The sequence below is a fragment of the Marmota monax genome, unplaced genomic scaffold (assembly GCF_021218885.2).
Source record: "Marmota monax isolate L192 unplaced genomic scaffold, Marmota_monax_Labrador192_F-V1.1 WCK01_AAM20220418_F8-fsc00098, whole genome shotgun sequence".
Classification (NCBI taxonomy): Eukaryota; Metazoa; Chordata; class Mammalia; order Rodentia; family Sciuridae; genus Marmota; species Marmota monax.
In genome coordinates, this window is record NW_026694639.1 from 2,497,944 (window position 1) to 2,517,223 (window position 19,280).

Consider the following 19,280-nt stretch of genomic DNA (forward strand, 5'->3'; position numbering starts at 1 on the left):
TTTCTCAAATTTGCATGTGACATAATCTGCAGCCAGCGAAGGTACCTATCATGCTGTAGAGCAAGTATTAAAGGGTTTCTTGTAAGGTTGTGGAATATGGAATCCATGTTAGACTTTTATTATCATGATGGGTTATTTAATCGATGCATATAATGTTGGTACTCATAAATAGAAGCAGCAACTCACAGAACTATAAAACTGAAAAAATGGGTTTTCTTTTATAACAATAGAATCTAGGACTTGAATTCTAATAAACTTATAGTCTTCCTTTTCCTTCTTTTATAATAAAGGTATTTTATAAGGAAGAAGTAGGAGCTGGCATAGCAGTAAAAGGTACTCCAGAGATGGAACGAGTGAAGAAAAATCAGCAAAATATTAGTTCAGTAAGTTCTTGATCACATTAACTATCCTTCCTGGAAGCAAATGGAAGCTAGATAAGCATTTCTAGTTTTTTTACTCAGCCAGCTGCTTTTCCCTTTTTCCCCTCCGCTTTACCGAAATAAGATTTCATCAAATATCAAAGGCCTACCTTTCAGAATGAAAACTGGAGTCTTGTTCCTCCCAAACCTGCAACAGCTTTTTATTTTGATCAATCAGAGTAAAGAGAACATAGGTCATTTTAATGAAATCTGGGATTATGTTTCCTCTTCGGAACAGAATTTTCACTGTATTTAAATTGTGTAGAGAAAGGATGCATTTTAGTACCTCCCCAGTACTTGGAGGCAAGAAACTTTATACCCTGATAGAATGATCAAAGGCTCTAAAACATTTATTTAGTGACTTCAGTGAAGGTTTAGATTAAAAAAAAAAAAGAGGAGCTGGGGTCTTGGCTCAGCAGTAGAGCGCTCGCCTTCAATCTTCAGTACCACATAAAAATAAATAAAATAAAGGTATTTTGTGTAACCACAAAAAGAGTAGCATTTTTACCCATGTTGGTCACGTTTATATGCTTTTTCTCACACATATGCCCATATTTCTGTTTCTAGCCTCATTTATTCTCGATTTCTCTTAGCAAAGAAAACCACATGCCTTCACTGTAAATTGTAAAATAACTTACCCTCCAACTACTTTTGGATGGAGGGAAGGCTGGAAGAGGTGCTTAATGTTTTAAGTTAAATTTTCTTCCATTCTGTGCTTGACATTTACAATGGAAAATTGCTATCCTCACTGATAGGTATTCTTTCATGTGCATTTAATACATTGGTTTCTTGTTAATGAAGTAAAAACAGATTCTTTCCTTAAATTCCCTATCTCTTCATCTTCACCCTTGGAGACACTACCTTCCAGAACTTTCCTTTAAGTAATCCAAGTAGAACTGCCTTGATGAGACTCATCTAAGGGTAACTCTGGTAGTTTTATGGCTTCCTGAGAACAAGAATGTGTGCTGGCATTTCTGGAGAAAGTGTAGGAGGGGCAAGGTGATGCTGTAGTAAAACACACTTTAAAATCAAATTCTAAAACTTGTGCAGAATGCTATTGCAATAAAACCTTTGTAGCATGAATGAAGCTATTTCCTGAAGAAGGCTGGGCCTGGAGGCTGGGGGTGTTAATGAGTGCATATGAGCGTGGTGCTCTGATCCCCACATCAGACAGCACTTAGATCTGACAGAAAAAAATTAGTCTGGAAAAGAAACTTAAAATGTTTATTTCCTTCGCTTCCAAATGATAATATTTGAAATGTACCTATCAATGTACTGGAATATAAATGTTCTGTAGTGTGTGATTCTATAGCCTACAGTGAAATGACAGTGCCATTTTGATTAGTTTAGAGCTCTATGAAAAACTAAAATGTTCATCTTTAATCATGTTGAGCTTCTCACCCGGGGAAAATCACACAAAGTAGTACAGTATATCATTTCTTCCCCCAGCACCCCTCAGCCTCTTCTAGCAGACAGTAAATGCATAGCTCTGTATCTCCGAGGTTGGGCCATAAACTCCTGTTTAGTATTCAAATGCAAAGTTGCCCTTTCAAGATTAGCCAGATCTGTCAAACTGAGAGGTGATTCACTAACATTTAAACATCTCGACATTTTCCACCTCCGAGTACAAGCCTTTTCACTATTAGCTCTTTGCTAAGAACTGCTTTTGAATTTTATTTAGAAGTCGTCTGTCTTGCTGAACTTCCAATTTAACTGTTTCCGGTCTGGACTCATAGTGGCATTGTGACTCGTGCTAAATCCACAGGTGCTAAGACATAAATGACCTCTGAGGTATTGAGGCATGTGTTCATTATAACAGTCAACCTGGGTTGCAGACTTGGTCATTTTAAACATCACCAAGTGATTTCTAGAACATATTGTGTGTAGATTTAAGTCTGCTACATTTCAACTTGTACTCCTTAAGTGTAGCCTGTGCTGCCTTATATACAACAGGGGCACATGTTCTTTTTCTTGAACCCAATCTTCCATGAATTTTTGGATATATTAAAATACCGCCTAAAATGAGAACCCCACTGATTGTGTTGTAAGTTTAAAGAGCTGTTTCTTGCCATGTGCATCACTGTGTGCTGGTGTTGATCTGCTGGTAAACATTTGACAGGGCAGCTTTGGGATGAAGTTGATGCCAGGATACAGGGACTTTTACCTAACATGATTGCTGGGGGAAAACACTTCTGGTCTTTCCAGCACTGACCTTATAGTAATCAGGATACATTGGTTTTGCTTTCAGTACATTTTCCTCTGTCTCCCCTTTTCTCTTCTTCTTTTTTATTTTTTTGTGGTTGCTTTATCTCCCCCACCCCCATTCTGGATTATTTGTGTGCTCTCAGACAAGCGTGTTCCAAGACACTATGGCTAACTCAGTTTGACTTTTGCCTTTAAATATGTGTTAAACTCTAATTAACATATTAATAAATTGAAACTCATAGAAAATAATACACTATTGTTATTATTTAATTTCCAAGTTCTTTTGTGCATCTGCCTAATCATAATTTTTTTTAATGTTTATAAGCAACATTTGCTTATTTTAATTAAGGAACTTCTATAGTGGTAGATAGGTGAATAGATATAAATTTACTTGTATTTCAGGATAAAGAAATCCTGAAAGCATCAGATAAAATAAAAAACTGTGTTCCCATTGAAGGGAAAGTGGTATTGGAATTAAAAACTTCAATTATGTAAGAGTTACAAGTAAAGAACACTTAACTATTTTTTTTGTGTCGAATACAACTAATATTATATTTTTATAAATTATTCAGGTGAAATACAAAGAAAAGATTAAACATGCAACAGCCATTTCTGATCCTCCAGAGCTAAAGAGAGTTAAAGAAAACCAGAAGAACATCAGCAATGTGATCATATTTCCTTAAGTATTTTTTTCTATTTTATAGAATGCCAATATACAATGAATGTATGGACCTGTGCAGATAAACTGTCACTGGAATGTATGCCATTGCAACAGGGTCATTCCTTCAAAGTGCAGATAACATTTCACACATCTTTATGACTTCCCCATATAAAGCCAATGCTTCATGGGCTTTTGCTATTAAGTGTCTACTTTATTCTTGTTCTTGGGGGAATTTGAAGGTGAGATTCACTGTAAGGTCAGGGTTTGTGTTGGTGGATATGTTCAAGGTCTCTAGAAGAGACAGACATGGAATAAGTAACTGTTATGCATTGTTTAATTGCTAGCACAGTAGTCTTCATTGAGTGATCACTATGCTTTCTGAGTACTCTCCATGCACTCTCTCATTTAATCAAGAGAAATAATACCTCTTACAAAGTGCTATGGAAATACAAAGAAGGAAGATCTTGCAGAGTTAGATCTTGAAGAATTCATCATGGTTTGGGTTGGATTTTGTGAGGAAGGACCTTTTCTGATAAACCGATTATGGTCAGGCTCCAAGGCTCTAAGAAAGAGAGGAAAAGTGGGATGAGTAACGGGGATGAGGGGTGACAGGGGATGATGGTGGAGAGGGGAGCTGTGTTAAAAGTGATAGAGTTATAGCACCCAGTCCCTGGGTTTTTCTATCATGTGGTTCATGCGACATGTGGCATTTGAGATAGATATCAAGTGCCCCTGGGTACCCCGTCCATGACTTAGTGATTATATTGTTTTAATGTACAACTTCTTCTAAAAGATGAGTAACTAGTCTTCAATCTAGGGTAGACATTTAACACTATCTTAAAACAACCTTATTTTAAAAAATTAAGCCAGGCATGGTAGCACATCCCTGTAATCCCAGTGGCTCAGGAAGCTGAGGCAGGAGGATTGCAAGTTCAAAGCCAGCTTCCGCAACTTAGTGAATCCCTACCTCAAAATAAAATATAAGAAGGGTTGGGGATGGAGCTCAGTGGTTAAGCACCTCCAGTTTCAATCCCAGGTACCTATTTATATATATTTAATAAAAAGTTATGCTATAAATAATAGCATAGGTATTATTTATAGGTGTGGCATCAGAAAAATGGTGTGCAAAGGGCAGAAACTGAAGATAGGAATATGGACCCTATATGGTTGGTTTGACCCCACTCCAGACCTTATTTGCGGTTTAAGCCATTCGGCCCTGGAAGCCCCAATTTCCTCATCTATAAAACAGGGATTAGAGTGTTTAGGAGATATTATTGTAAAGCACATGGAATGTTTGCCACCAATAGAGATTAGACTGAAACTTTCCTCACTTTAAATCATCTCAGTCACAGAAATCTTCCTAAGCTCTCACACTACATACCATGGCACAAAGAAAGCCTATCATTGAGAACTTCCAAAGAGGTTACATCAGAAGGAGCCCAACCCTTTTTTGTGTATTTTCCAAGCTTCTCAAACTTCTTTTCCTTTGCCTCTGGAGAAACTGCATTTCAAGTTCATGTTACCTGCAGGTGTCCCACGCTCAATTTAAACTCTGAAAAAAATCATTAAGACTGTCCCGGTGGCATTTCTTGCAAAGGGATTTCAACCTCGAACTCTGCTTTTGCCAGTCAAAAATTCATTTGACACACGCCATTGTTTCTCTGTGTTTGATGATCATTTATTTCTGTGGTATTGTGGAATCGCTGAGAAAGCTGACTACAAACAATGGAATCTTATCCCCCAGCTAAGAAGGAACACTTCTGTGTAGCAGGTCAAAAAAATTTCCATAATGCTGGGTCAGAGGGTAGGGAATCCCAGTGTTGGAACTTTGCAGACAAGGGAAGCTGGAGGCTTATGGTTTCTTTAATACTGCAGTCAGACCCAGAAGTGGACACCTAGGATTTGTGTGGACACCTAGGATTTGTTTGTTTTTGTTTTTCTTTTGTACCAGGGATTGAACTCAGGAGCACTTGACCACTGATCCACATCCCCAGCCCTATTTTGTACTTTATTTAGAGACAGGGTCTCATGGAGTTGCTTAGCACCTCACTTTTGCTAAGTCTGGCTTTGAACTCTCCATCCTCCTGCCTCAGCCTCCAGAGCCACTGGGATTACAGGTGTGCATCACTGTGCCCAGCCTTGTCCCTCCTTTTTAATGATAAGAGTGCACAATCATTGTTTATCAAATTATCACCTTATATTTAAAAACACTTCAGTGCTAGGAAGCAACAAATCCACAGAAAAGACAATTCATTATTATGGTTAAGATCAAACTCAGATGGGCCACCAGTAAATAATACAGTTGGAAGAATAGCAATGAAAGGTTTAATTTAAAACATTTGACAAAGAAAATATGAGAGAGTAGGATCATTACAAAAAGATGCAGTCTATTAGCAATACACTGTAAAATCCTAATGAAGATTCTACTGATGAGTGCCCTGTGGTCACCTGACATTTCTATTAATCAGTCCCAATATATTGATTCACATTGGTTTCCTGTAATCACAATGCATTTTTTACCTTGTCCTCCAGCTCCAGTATAAAGAGCAAAACTATAAGGCCACTCCGATAAGCATGACCCCAGAGATAGAGAGGGTGAGGCGAAACCAGGAGCAGCTGAGTATGGCAAGTAGTTTCTGTTTTCTTTTATAGTTTATTGAACAGTCCATATTCTTATTTTTAAAAAAATGCTCACTGTGACGCTTTAAACACATTCAAATGCTCCTTTACCCAGACACACATTGAAGGGCACTATGATTGTCTCTCTCATGTAAGTCCCAGAACCTTGGGAGTATGAATTAAGTACCCAAATGTGCCAGGCATAGTCCTGATCATTGGAACACAAGGATGGATAAGACCCAGGGCCTATCCTTGTGAGTCTCATAGTTTATTGGTAAATCTTTGAAAATGTGTTAGGGTATATAAAGCAGGATCTGTTGTCAATTGTGGGAAAGAAAATATATCCATTAGAATAGGGTAAGGGAAATCCTGCTTCATTGGCAAGGGACCTTACGGACAAAATGGAAAACCATTCTTCAATCCTTCTTAATCTATTGAGAATAAAGCACTGATAGCTAACAATTGTGAGTCACCTCTACTCTGTTCTGGACCCTGTGCTGATATTTCACTTGAACCTGTGAGTTCAGCATTATTCGTTTCTCTGACAGGTGGACATGGGAAACCGAGTCTGGAGATCTGTGGACATGCCAGGGACCCACAGCGGGCAGGAGGAGAGTTAGAATTTGAACCCCAGCCTCTTGATAGTCAGAAGGGCCCCCCAATAGTTATTTTTTTTTCATTTTTTGCCCTTTTATGGAGTGTTCCCCCAATCTAAACAATAGGTATTTTCTTTCAAAAGCAGTGATTTTGAAAGGCTTCATTATTTAAGAGCATGTTGCCCCAGGTAGAGGAGAAAAATCAAGCTCAACCATATTTATCCTTCTCATGTCCCTGGAAGGTGGATGAAGTAGGAGATCTTTTGAAAGGAGAAGCTCCAGGGTCAGTGTTCTATTGTCCTGATTTCCTTCTGGAGTTTTCTAAGCATGCTCCTGTATATTTCCATTACTTTCATCTGTGGAATTTGCAGTTACTTTTGACATGGAACAGCCAAGTATTTACTGTCAACTCCTTTTAAAACAATATAACCAACATTTTGTGGTTGCTAAGTTAGACCAATTAGGATCTAGAAGTAGAAATCAACAGGAAGGTTGACGTAGAGGTACTATTAAAAAAAGTGTCTAAAAGGTGAATTTTGAGTCTCGTCGGTCCTCTGTGTCCATTCTTCTATCCAATAAAATTCTTATTTTTCCTCCACAGGTAAAATACAGAGGAGAGATTAAACAAGCAACTGCCATTTCCGACCCACCAGAGCTGAAGAGAGTGAAAGAAAATCAGAAGAACCTCAGCAATGTGGGATCTTCTCAGTGATTCTTTTTTTTTTTTATTTAAGATATCAAACTTCATGCCCATACATAGGTGAAGGGACTGTAGTTCCACGTTTTCAAAACTTTGAGTTGATATTCTGTTCTCGGTGGCTTAACAACTTCCCTGAAAGAATTCAAGGTCCCAGGTGATGCAGGGTTCCCTGTGCCACACCATGATGATTTTTTCCTTGTGGGTTGTGGATTGTCCTTATTTTGTCTTCATGCTGAACAATGCTGTGGTTCCCCCAAAGGGAGACAGGGTTACTTTCTGTCATCCTGCTCTAAAATCACTCTCTCCCACTCTCTTTTTGAGTTGCATATGTTCTTATTCTCCAGCCTCCTCCGGCCAGCCCCATTTCCCACTCTTTCTGATTATTACTGTATTTCTGGGCAGTGTCCCGGGAGAAATGATAAAGTGTGCTTGGTTGAACAGAGCACAGGAAACAGGGCCAATTTACGGCCCCCTGAACCGAGGCTGGCAGTTTTTACTTAGACACTGACTGGTGGTCTGCTCTAATTCCCCTTTGTTTATATAATCCATGGATGCAGTTCATCCAGAGAAAAATTCTTTTCTGAAGTCATTAACATATAGATTGGGTTCTTTGGAAAAGGAAATTTGGAAATCTATTGTATTCAAAGAAATCTTTTATTCTTCAAACACTTAAAGTCATTTGGCCAGTTTATGAAGCAAAGGCAGGTTATGGTTTGACACTTTTCCTAGCAACTATATTTTGGAGAAGTTAGATGTTCATGTTGTCCTTGATGTGACCTCATTACTTTCAACCAGGAACATGGTTATCGAGAAGGAGGAATGGAGAACTGGGAAGCATGTTAGCCTTTTTATGGATGACCACAGTCACCTGTTTAAACACATCTTTATAAAAAGTTCTACCATAGTTAATTCCTAAGAAACCACAACTGTGTAGGGCCATTCTATATGGGCAAGAGGACCTGTAACTAATATCCATGAGCCTCTCATAGTCCTCCATGTTTGAAGGCTTACTATAGATTTAATGATGCTATGCCCATATATTTGACTATGTCCACAGTGATTCAGACAAATGGATACTATTATGGGATGAAATAAACTTAAAGAAAATAGATTCTTTAAGATGAGCATGTTAAGTATGACGAAACTCCTGATAGTATGCCTTTTTTTTAAAAAAAAATAGATTTTCTTCCTTAGATAACTCTTTAAAACTAAGCACTGCTAGCCTCCTGTTTAATGGAATTGATTCACAGTGCTCTACTTTTTTGTTCTCTGAAATGACAGGTTTATTATAAAGGTCAGTTGGGAAGAGCTACGGCTTTAAGTGTAACTCCTGAAATGGAAAAAGTAAAGAAGAATCAAGAAAATATTAGCTCGGCAAGTGGTTTCATTCATTTTGGACTCTCACAAAGGACATGTCCTTTATAATTTATTTGCAGTCTAATTTTTTTCCTTGTGAAAATAAACTTGTGATATTTCCTTTAAGTATATGTGTTATTTCAAATGACTTCCAAAAGCCGCCACTGTACAAATTTACATTATCCTTTCGTCCTTCAATGGTATTTCCAGATGTGACTGACAGTTATATTTACAGTTTATTTAAACAACACTTCATGTTATTTTAGCTAGAATCTTTGAAAATGATAAAGTCTTGGATGCATAGGTTAAATAATTGTCATTTTGCTGATGTCTTTCATTGAACATGGGTTGTTAAGCACAAAGCAAAATAGAAAGTGAGTCATTCCTCCAGTGTGAGGACCTAGAGGAAAAATGTCTTTAAATGCATTTGATACAAAATTCAGTTACTCATGAAAGTTATTTGGGGTGCATATCAGTATCTACTTTGGATAGCATGTATTCTCTTAGTGATTATCAGGGCTTCAGTTCTGAATTATATGTATGCACTCAGATCTTAGTACTTGGAGTCCTGATCTTACACATAATTAGCTTCGTATATGGCAGTGACCTGAGGGTCAGTCGTAAAGAACACAGACCCTGTTCCTGGCACATTTTCAAGAGCACCTTGGTTGGCATCCAGCATTAGGGCTTCATAATTTCCAGCTATCTAGTGGCATTTCTGTCCAGAAATATTGGTGTGTCCAACATAAATTACCTTTAAGCTTTTGATGCTTAGAAGGAAAACTAGATTTGTTCTTCATTCTCTAAGGAGAAAAAAATTAAAGGGAATTAGAGGGAAACGTGGAATGCATTCTTCAACACTGTTGTGACAGGAAGTGAGGATGAAATTTAGAAACAAAAATAAATTTAAGTGCTGTTTAGTTTTAGACTTTTTCTGTTTAATTTAAATATAAGTTTTACTGACTATTTTGCTAGCAACTGTTGATCATACACATTTGCTTTCAATTAATAGATTTAAGTCAATTTTGCAATAATCTTTAAGGTAGATCTTTGAGAGTGGAATTTTAGTTGGTATTTTAGAACAAAATAGAATTCAAGAAAAAGCTACCCGGGAAATAATTTTGAATTTGTTGCATATGTTTGGCTCATCTGGAAAACTTAAAAATAAGTTATATCCTGGTTTTTGGCATTATAATTGTCTTATTAATGTCTACTGTTTACTTTGCAGGTAAAATATACTCAGGACCAAAAACTGATGAAAGGCAGACCAAGTCTGATTTTAGATACACCTGGTCTGAGACATGTTAAAGAAGCACAAAATCATATTTCAATGGTAGGGTAGAACCAGATCACTCTAACATGACTAAAAGATACTAAGGAACAGCAAGACCAGTATATGGATGGCATTAGTTCACTATTAATTTAGATAACTAATAAAGCATGGAAACTTGGATGAGCCTGTGGGTGGGGTTCTAATCACATTGGAATGTCATGAAAATATTAAGTCTAATAAAATAATTTTTCTCAGTGTCCTTTTTCAGTGTGTTTTTATTTCTAACATGAATATTACAAATGCATTTTGCAAAAGACATTTGTTTAACCTTCTTTTTGATTAATTTTAAGATAGAGTTTGGTGTGTTTGCTTCTCATAAAGAATGTGAAAAAGATGTTTTTTTTTGACAGTTTCGTGAAATGTAATTTATTTACCATAAAGTTCATCTATAAAGTGTTTTATTCAGTGTTTTATTCAATGGTTTCTAGAACATGAAAAATTGTAAATGTACATGTTGTAATAAATGTAATTTGGGTATATATATGGTTACAATTTTTTGTAACATAGTTTTTTTTTTTGTAAATAAAAAATTTGTAACTATATATACCCAAAATGTATACATCATTATCTGTAAATCTGTTAATGTAATTTTAAACAATACTGTTTTCTTGAATAATTGTAAGTAGCTTTTCACTTTACTGTATATTGAAGGTCAAGAGAGGAAAGTAGATTATATTTAAATTAGTGTGTTTTAGAAAGTAAATCAAATTTTAAAATATTTATCTTTTTACAATTTCTTACAGAAATACGTATTTATATATAATTTAAAAGAGACACCAAGCGTAGTGATTAAAAACATGGTGAAAATGTCTGCACTTGATTTCTGATATTGTTTTTAGAATAACTGGAAAAGATACATAAATGTAGAAAATAGCCCAGATGCAGCTTATGTAGTAACATGGATCATTTTGTCAAAAATTTCATTTTTGAGTTAATATTGTTTTTCCTTTTTCAGGTAAAGTATCATGAAGATTTTGAGAAGACAAAGGGAAGGGGCTTCACTCCTGTGGTTGACGATCCCGTGACAGAGCGGGTAAGGAAGAACACTCAGGTTGTCAGCGACGCTGCCTACAAAGGTATCCAGCCTCACGTGGTGGAGATGGACAGGAGACCCGGAATCATTGTTGGTAAGCCCATGGTCTTTCTCAGCAGGTGTGTGTGGTCAAAAATATTGTACTTGTTCTAAGCACTAGCCTTCTTATTCAGTTGACTTCCTGTCAAGTGTTTGATGTGGTGTCCAATTCAAAATGGACTGGTCAAGTGTTATTTTGGTATCATGTTGAATGAGATTCAAGGCATTCACCAGCTATAATTGCAAAGGCTCTCTATTACTTGGAAATTCTTTCTTTTCTTGGAAGTCTTTAATAGCTTTCTGGTCTTCTTGTTTCTATTTGTTAAACAAAGAAATAACCCAGACATGGGTGAGGGCGATGATTAGACAATTATTTTGTTTTCCTTTGGTTTGTGTCCTTGGTTAAGGTATATAGTACTGTAGACATTGTATACTTGAGTGGCAGGAAGAACCATACCACATTTAGGTCCTTTTGCCACAGACATGCCAGAAAGGTTCTGATGTATTACATAATATGAATCTTTTGTATTTTAAAAACATTAATTCTAAACTGTTATTATTTGAGAACCATCTGAACATCCCATAATTTAAGGAGGGGCCTACTCTTCCTATCTCTTAAGTCTCTTAGGGGAAATTCTAGGAGAATAGTGTTGAATGTGGCTTGAGATATGGACCAAGATCAGATGGAGTATGAAACAGGGCTATGAAGAAAAATTATTGATTTTTCGATATATATCAACCACTCTTGACTATTGTCTCCTTCTGAGTAGTTAGCCTCTGAATTTTTATAGCTATTTAAATTCTATAGGTCAAAGAATATTTTTGTACCCATAGTATGTAAATGCCTCTCTGTAATCTCAGTGTTAGATTTTCTTCATCTTTAAAAGTTAAGAGCTTGTGTTCTGAAATAGTACTAGTGAACGGCCCTTTAGAGGACAGTTGGGTGGGAAAGTATATATATCTTAGTACAAGAGTACTAAGGTCAGAGCATGAAGTGATGGGATGATTACCAAAGTGACTCCAAAAGTATTTCACAAAGAAATGTCACAAACACAATTGTGGGCAATTGATAGCTTGACTGATCTTTCCAAGTTGATTGCTTTAAAGGACTGCATTAAGTTGGTTGGATGAACTGTGATCTTTTCATTAAAAGTAATACAGAAACAGGGATTTCATCTTGTGTACTAATTAATGTCTCATAAGGGACAGTGCAGGAGCTGATTTGTCTCACTAGAGTGAGGATTTACCCCAGGGTTCTACAGAGATCAGAGGCCAGATAATGATGACTCATTGCTGAAAACCATGAAACTGTGTAGACCTCAGGCTCTTGGATCCAGTACTCATACCCTTTGAGATAGAAACTATTACTGTTTTTAAAATTCTAAGGTGTATAACTCGAAATTATTTACTTCCAGGGCACCCCAGAAGTCAGTTTATTTTCTCTGATTGGGAGAATCTCTTTCCATTGAGCAGTTGCCTATGAAAGCACAAAATGAAGTACATTCAACAAAACATAAAACTTTGCATGAGTCAGTTTCTGTATCATGCATGCAAATACAGGTTCTGAGACATTCTGGGTAATGCAGACTAAGCCCATTGTGTGGCTTCTATTTTTGTCAGAGACTGTGCTACTTACTAGTTGCATAATCTTGGACAAGCTACTCAATCTTTTTGTGTCTCAATTTCCTCATTTATAAAAGGAGGATAATTGTAGTACATACTTTAGAATATACGCAGTGTAAAGGAGTTAGGTTATACCCTCAATAATGCTTGGCATTGTGTAATATTAATTAAAACTGACATGAGCTTTCCAATTCCAATTTATTAATTTTTACTTCAGCCTCGTTTTTACCATATGTCCATAACTAAGGCTCTTATTTTCCAGGTGTATACCACTGTGCAATTCATTTTAGGACTGTAAGCTCATTTCAGGGGTGCCCTGTGATCAAGGGCAACTCATAAGTTTGGAAGTGAATTAATTTGGATTTTGCCTCCAACTGAAATAGGAGGAGGATACATAGACTTGGACAGTCTCCTCACTAACCAGAGCAGTGAACTGATTTGTGCTTATCGAGAGCCAGAAGCTGCTCTTGTTCATCTTTCTATCCCTCATGATTCTGTGCTGGACGCCTGGCTTTCAGCACTTTTTGATAAATGATCTTATATGGTTTCATTTACACCCACAGACTCAGGATGAAAACTGAACTTGCCATTACCTACATTCCTAATATGTGTCCTTGTTATAGGGAAAGAAAAAAAATCCTCTCACTCAAACACTTTGCCTGTTTCAGTAGGGCAAGGGTGATGGGGAGTTCAGGGGGCCGTGGGGGCTGCATAGTTGCCCCCCAGGGAACATGACTTGCGTGAAGGGTCACAGGTACCTCAGTGAGGGAGGAACCAGGCAACTTAACTTTGATTGCAAAGTTTCTCAACAGGTACATGTGAAAGTATTGTTCTCCGGATCCTGAAGCACAGTGGATTTGCTTTTTTTTTTTAATGGTTGCTCAAAACATTACAATGATTTGCTTTTTACTTCTGCCTTTTGCTCTATTCTCTTTTGGTGCTGGCTTTTAAAATTTCCTTCTTGATTTGTTGATTGCTTCCTCTTGGTGGAAGACCTCAAAGTTTGGCGCACAGATCCTGGCTCCATCTTCGACATCGATCCCCTGGAAGACAATATTCAGTCTAGAAGTCTCCATATGCTCTCTGGTATTGCTCACATTCTGAGTTCCTCTCCTTTTATGTGGTTTTGTCCTGAAAGTGAGTCTACTATGCCTGTAGAATTTCCTTGTAGCAACCGGGTAATGTAAAGTTTAAAGTTGAGAATTCTTAAACCTCCATAAGCTCTCTGCTACTTTAAAATACCATTAATTATTTATGAAAGTAAAACTTGCAAAGGAGCTTTTTAATAAATTCTAGATTTGTTTGTCCTCGATTCATTTAAAAATGTGTCTAGATCTTACTTACATTTGCTCTTGATTAGTGAATATTATTTAATAGGCTTTCTGGGCTTACAAATGCAGTTATTTGGATTGCACCAGGTTTTTATGAAATACACAGTAACAATATTTTAAAGATAGATTTTTAAAATAATATGTGGAATGGTAGAAAGGTTTCCTGTGTAGTGTCATAAATATCTTGAATAGACTTGCAAGAATTTGAAATTTCTCTCTGAGCTTTTACATGTAAAATGAATAGTTTCCATAGGAAGCTTGGCTTTTCATTTAGGTGGCATGTATATAATGAAAGGAAAAAATGAATAGTTTGAATATAGTGATAGATGACTTGACATTTCAGACTTTTCAGACCGTGTTTAGCAAATGAGGTCTGAAAAAGGTTTGACAGCTATACAGTTATTTTATACAATATAATACCATAGATTTATCATTAAAATCTTGCTCTACCCTCTGATTTTACTCTAAATTTAGTTGTTGATGTTAATAAAATTGTGGGTCCAATGTAATGTAGGGATTCTAATACTCAAATAGCTAATTTGATCCACACAGTTAGCTGAGCTGTGTCATTTAATTTTCTAAGAATAAAGAAAAGACAAGTACCGAATGCCTGGTGACATTTTTGGAAAGCAATTATTTATAACCAGATGTTATGCTTGATAGAAATTTATTAGTTTGCCAGTGTTTTCTTAGTCCTTGTCAATTTCCTATCCGTTAATATCTCCTTTAAAATCTAGACTTCAAATGAGTATAAATAACCTTTAAGTCATTTATGTAGTAGATTTAATGCATACTGAAGTTTGGGAATAGATGATTAGAAACTTACTGAGATTTTGGATTATTATTTAATAAGGGATTGTTTTTCTTTCCCACCGAGATTTTAATTAATGTCATTGTTCTTTGAGTCACTTAATCACATGTCTGAATATTTTCCTTCCAATGTAGAAAAGGCGAGTCAATATAGGAGACAGCGGTCTCGATCGCATTCGAGCAGTACTTTTGGTACAGGTCTGGGAGATGACAAGTCCGAAATCTCCGAGATTTACCCTAGCTTTTCAGGCTGCAGTGAGGTCACAAGACCGTCCGATGAAGGAGGTATCAAACCGTAGCCACTTACCAAAAAAATTAATTCACTTTAAAAATGTGTCACGAGAGCATTTTTAACATATATTTTTCACCTTTTCACAAACATTCAGTCTGATTCACTTGAAATTTTAACATTAAATTTACAAAGTTGAGTCTTTTTTTAAAAAACTACTAATTTGCATTTTTTGCATGTAAGTTTTTTTTTTTCCTATCTTCACAATATTTTTCCTATTACTATACAGGAATTTGTAACTATAATAGGGTCTTGGGGCTTGCTATGTGTCTGTTCCACAGGAGTTGTATGTGACAGATTTACACAGTCACAATGGAAACTTGAATTCTGCATAGTTTGTATCTGATTTCCATTAAGGGAAAAAAAATCAATCTTACTGTAATATTTGAGTAGCTAAGAGATTACCATGAATTGGCGCGTGTTTAAATATTGATATAAATTTGCAGACAGAGGTAGGTCTTGCCAAAAAGAAATTGAGTATGAAACTTAGGATATGAGATTTTTTGAAAATGGAAAATACTATTGATTTTTAATAATCTTCTATTTTATTTACCTACTCTTTTCCTGTACTTCTCCTCTTTTCTGCATCCAAGCTGTCAGATTAGATCATGATTTCTTTGGGGTGTTAAAGCTGATCCCGCTGATAAAGCTGTTCCTAAAGGACAAATATAAGTCGCCCCTCCCCTATTGCCCTTAGATTTTAGTGTAGTGAGGAGGGGGACAGGCCTGTCAGGCCAACAGAATACTGAATTTCCTTTTAAACCACAAAGGTCATATTGCTAAAATCCAGGAGATTTTGAAAATGAGCAGTTTAATGCCAGGGTGGGGGGAGGGATGGGGTTGGGGGAGGGGTGGGGTGGTGGGGCGGTAATAGGAAACTATGAAAGCTCTCGTCATTATGTATCCAATTTCTGCATTCATTTCAATAAAACCCCAATGAGCTTATATTCTATATATCTCAAATTAAAAATTCAGACTAGCTTTAGCCTTGTAGAAAGTTTTGAAGGTTGTCTTTTCTTTATATTGCCAAATAAATAGTTGTAAACCAATTTTGTTTTATTGTACTTACAATACCAATGAGAAGGTCTCCCCTTTCGGTGTATGATTTACTTACTGATTTTTTTTTTTAAACTTGGTCTTACAGATTTCCCCATTTAGTGTGCTTTGTGGTTTCAGAGGTACAGAATAATGTTGATGCTTGATGAGATAAATAAGCCCCAAGAAAATATACATACTCATTTGGATCAACCTTATTTAATATGACTCTGTTCAGTGTATTGGAGTTGGAGTCTTTCCCGAAGGTAATGCACCATAGAGTCTTGGCTTCAATCTCTTACTTCAGGTCTGTATACACCAGCACAGTATTCGTTCATTTGTTCTCCAAATGTTCATTGAGTGCTCGTGTACACTAGCCAAGAGTTTGGGTCTACATGCTTAGAGCAATGAGCACAGGAGAAATGGACTGGCTATACAGGGCTTCACATCTGGAGGGGAACCCAGGTAGTAAGCAAATACTTACCTAAATAATAAGTAATCACAGACAGAGTTCAGGCTATGGAGATGGGATGGGGGCTACAAGATGTGTAACAGGACAATTCCATCTGGCCTTGATGTCAGGGACAACTTCTTTGGGGAAGGGATATTTGAGCTGAGAAGTGAATGCCAAAGTTAATTAGACCTACAGACTTTGTGAGCAGAATGTTTCTGATAGGCTAAGACACCATGACAGTGTGTCATTAAGACATGCAAATGGAGGTGTCAGAGAAGCAGTCAGAGTTCAGAGGAGAAGGCTGCACTGGAGATAAATTTGGAAATCATCGTCCAAACCTGTGATCTTGATAAACTTGTGTAGAGAGGGAGAATTGGAGATATCTCCTGAAGACTCCTTAACAGTCTCTGTACCAGCAGATGATTCCAGGTGAGCTCTGATCTCATTACATTCTTTCTTCCAAGGCTGTAAAAACCTACTGCTGTTAGTTGTTTACGACCTTTTTCTTTTCTCAAAGCACCATTCCTTTTTTACTTTTCTTCCCCTAATTATTTCTAGTGAGAAGACTCTATATTAAGCCAAACAGGATGAGAAAATGTCTCCATTAAAAGAAAGTATAGATGAATCTGTAGCATTTGTATTAGAAGTTGATTCACAGTTAAGAGGGAATAATTACATTTGTCTTTGAAATGGGAGAACTTCAGTCTCTGGAGAAGGTGACAGGGGCCAGATTTTTTTTTGGCAGACACAGATGACTCAGTGACTCAAAAGACTGCATTGGTGAATTTTTGTCATGCAGAGTCACCTGTTAGAAGATGAACATCTTCTGACTTCAGTAATAGTTCCTAGTTTTGAAAGTAGATACTGAAGCATGAAGCAGAAGTTGAAATGTACCGGTAAGTTTATGACATCAACAGAGCCATGTGATACCCACAAGACTGTTCATTTGAGAAGAATTTAGGACATGTGGGTAAATGCTCCTAATTTCCTTTATCTGAAGTGAAACAAAGCACAATCTTCCCATGGCACCTCATGCCTACATTCAAATGACTAGTGACATAACGAACATAATACATGAAGGCTACCTCCCCCACTCTACCATCCTCCCAGGTCACTAAGTGGTAAGTGAAACTCTCCAGGCACCGAAGCCAACCTCTGTGGCATCAATCTCAGCTCTCATGCTTTACTCATACCCCACATGGAATCCATTAACAAATCTCGTTGCTTTCTCATGGCAGAAGCATCCAGAATCTGAGTGCTGTCCTTACCTCCATGGCTGCTACCCTCATTTCAGCCATTGCCCTATCATTTGGATGACCTCAGTCCCCTCCTGAATGGTTTCCCACTTCTGCAGCCCCCTGCTCTGATCAATTTTCCAGCTGTCAGGCAGAATCACCTTTTTGAAATAGCAAGGGAGAGAGGTCCCTGCTACCCTGCTTAGTTCTTATGTGGGCTCTTTGTTCGAATCTAGGAACCCCATGAATACAAAAGCTCATGAATGAGCAAAATGCAAAAAAAAAAAAAAGTTTTATTAAATGTCCCAAGTGAAATGACCAAAGCATGAAGCTTTTATCCTTTTTAGACAAAGGACAATATATTTGTGAAGGGATAGCTGGGGATAAATGAAGAGCTGCCCTGGGATAGTAAAATTCTTAGGATGCCACTAGGAGATGAACAGGGGGAGTAGAAGCCAGTGGAAGGTAAGGGTCACTTCAGAGTCTGTCCAGGTTCACTGAAGCCCCAGTTACTGGTATCTGGTGATCAAGGCTTTTTTACAGCCCTGGTATGGAAAGACACCATTCCCCAGAGCATCTTTAAGGCTTGCCCTTGCAGGGAGAGTCAGGCCATCAGGCCCTTTTGGAAGTTACAGGTCCCCCAGTGACATCAGCTATAAATAATCAACATACCCATGAGGCACATTTTGTCTTAACTCCTTCAAAACCCAAGTCAGATATAGCTCTTCTGCTACCATTTCATTCTGAAAAACACCCAACTCCTCACCATTGCCTACATGCCCCCTCTTTGATCTTGGGCCCTGTCTACTATTCAGCATTCATGTGCCATTCTGTCACTCACAGGCTGCAGTGACACTCATCTCCTTGCCTGATTCGAACTTTCCAAGGAAATTCCCATCTGGGGCCTCTGCACTTACTGCCTCAGCCCCTCTTTCCTACCCCAGGTATTCGCTTGCCCAGCCCCATTTTTCTTTTAGTTTCTTCTCTGTTGACATTTTATCAGAGACTCTATGTCCCAGAGACCGACAGCACCCTTCTCCTGCTATCTGTCCTTTCACCCTGCTTCACTGCAGCCGATGCCACCCGAGACATTGTGTATTGATGTCTATGTTTGTTCATCTCTTCCTGGCTAGCCTGTAAGCCCTGTGTGGGCAGGAATATTGGTGGTTTTGTTTTCTGTTTTGTGTACAACACTTAGAATAAGCACTCACCAAATGCTTGGTGGCAGAATGAAATGGCCAAATTAATATTTTCAAACCAAGTTGGACATGGTGGTGCACACCTGTAATCCCAGCACTGGGAGGCTGAGGCAGGAGGATCACAAGTATGAGGCCAGCCTCAGCAACTTAGTGAGGCCCTAAGCAACATAGTAAGGCCCTGTCTCAAAAAATAAAAAGGGCTGGGGAAGTGGCTTAGTGGCAGAGCACCGAGGATTCAATCGCAGTACCAAAACAAACAAACCCCTATGAATACAATGTAAATATATTTACTTTTGTGAATAATATTCTCTTATAGAAGACTTGGAAGGAAGTTCTTATGCTT

At 37.5% G+C, this 19,280-nt stretch overlaps 1 protein-coding gene across 9 annotated transcripts in view; it reads left to right on the plus strand.

Moving 5' to 3' along the window:
* Nebl (nebulette) overlaps positions 1-19,280 on the plus strand; it is a 337,044-nt gene that overhangs the window by 295,987 nt on the left and 21,777 nt on the right. For 5 of the 9 annotated variants that reach the window (XM_058572293.1, XM_046423005.2, XM_046423009.2 and 2 more), the window contains 9 exons: positions 291-383; positions 3,197-3,289; positions 5,818-5,910; positions 7,102-7,194; positions 8,482-8,574; positions 9,785-9,889; positions 10,845-11,016; positions 13,578-13,670; positions 14,861-15,010. In XM_058572293.1, coding sequence (XP_058428276.1) covers positions 291-383; positions 3,197-3,289; positions 5,818-5,910; positions 7,102-7,194; positions 8,482-8,574; positions 9,785-9,889; positions 10,845-11,016; positions 13,578-13,670; positions 14,861-15,010 — 985 coding nt within the window. The remainder of the gene's footprint in view (positions 1-290; positions 384-3,196; positions 3,290-5,817; positions 5,911-7,101; positions 7,195-8,481; positions 8,575-9,784; positions 9,890-10,844; positions 11,017-13,577; positions 13,671-14,860; positions 15,011-19,280) is intronic. The other 4 variants (XM_046423010.2, XM_046423008.2, XM_046423011.2 and 1 more) reach the window with 3 other exon arrangements.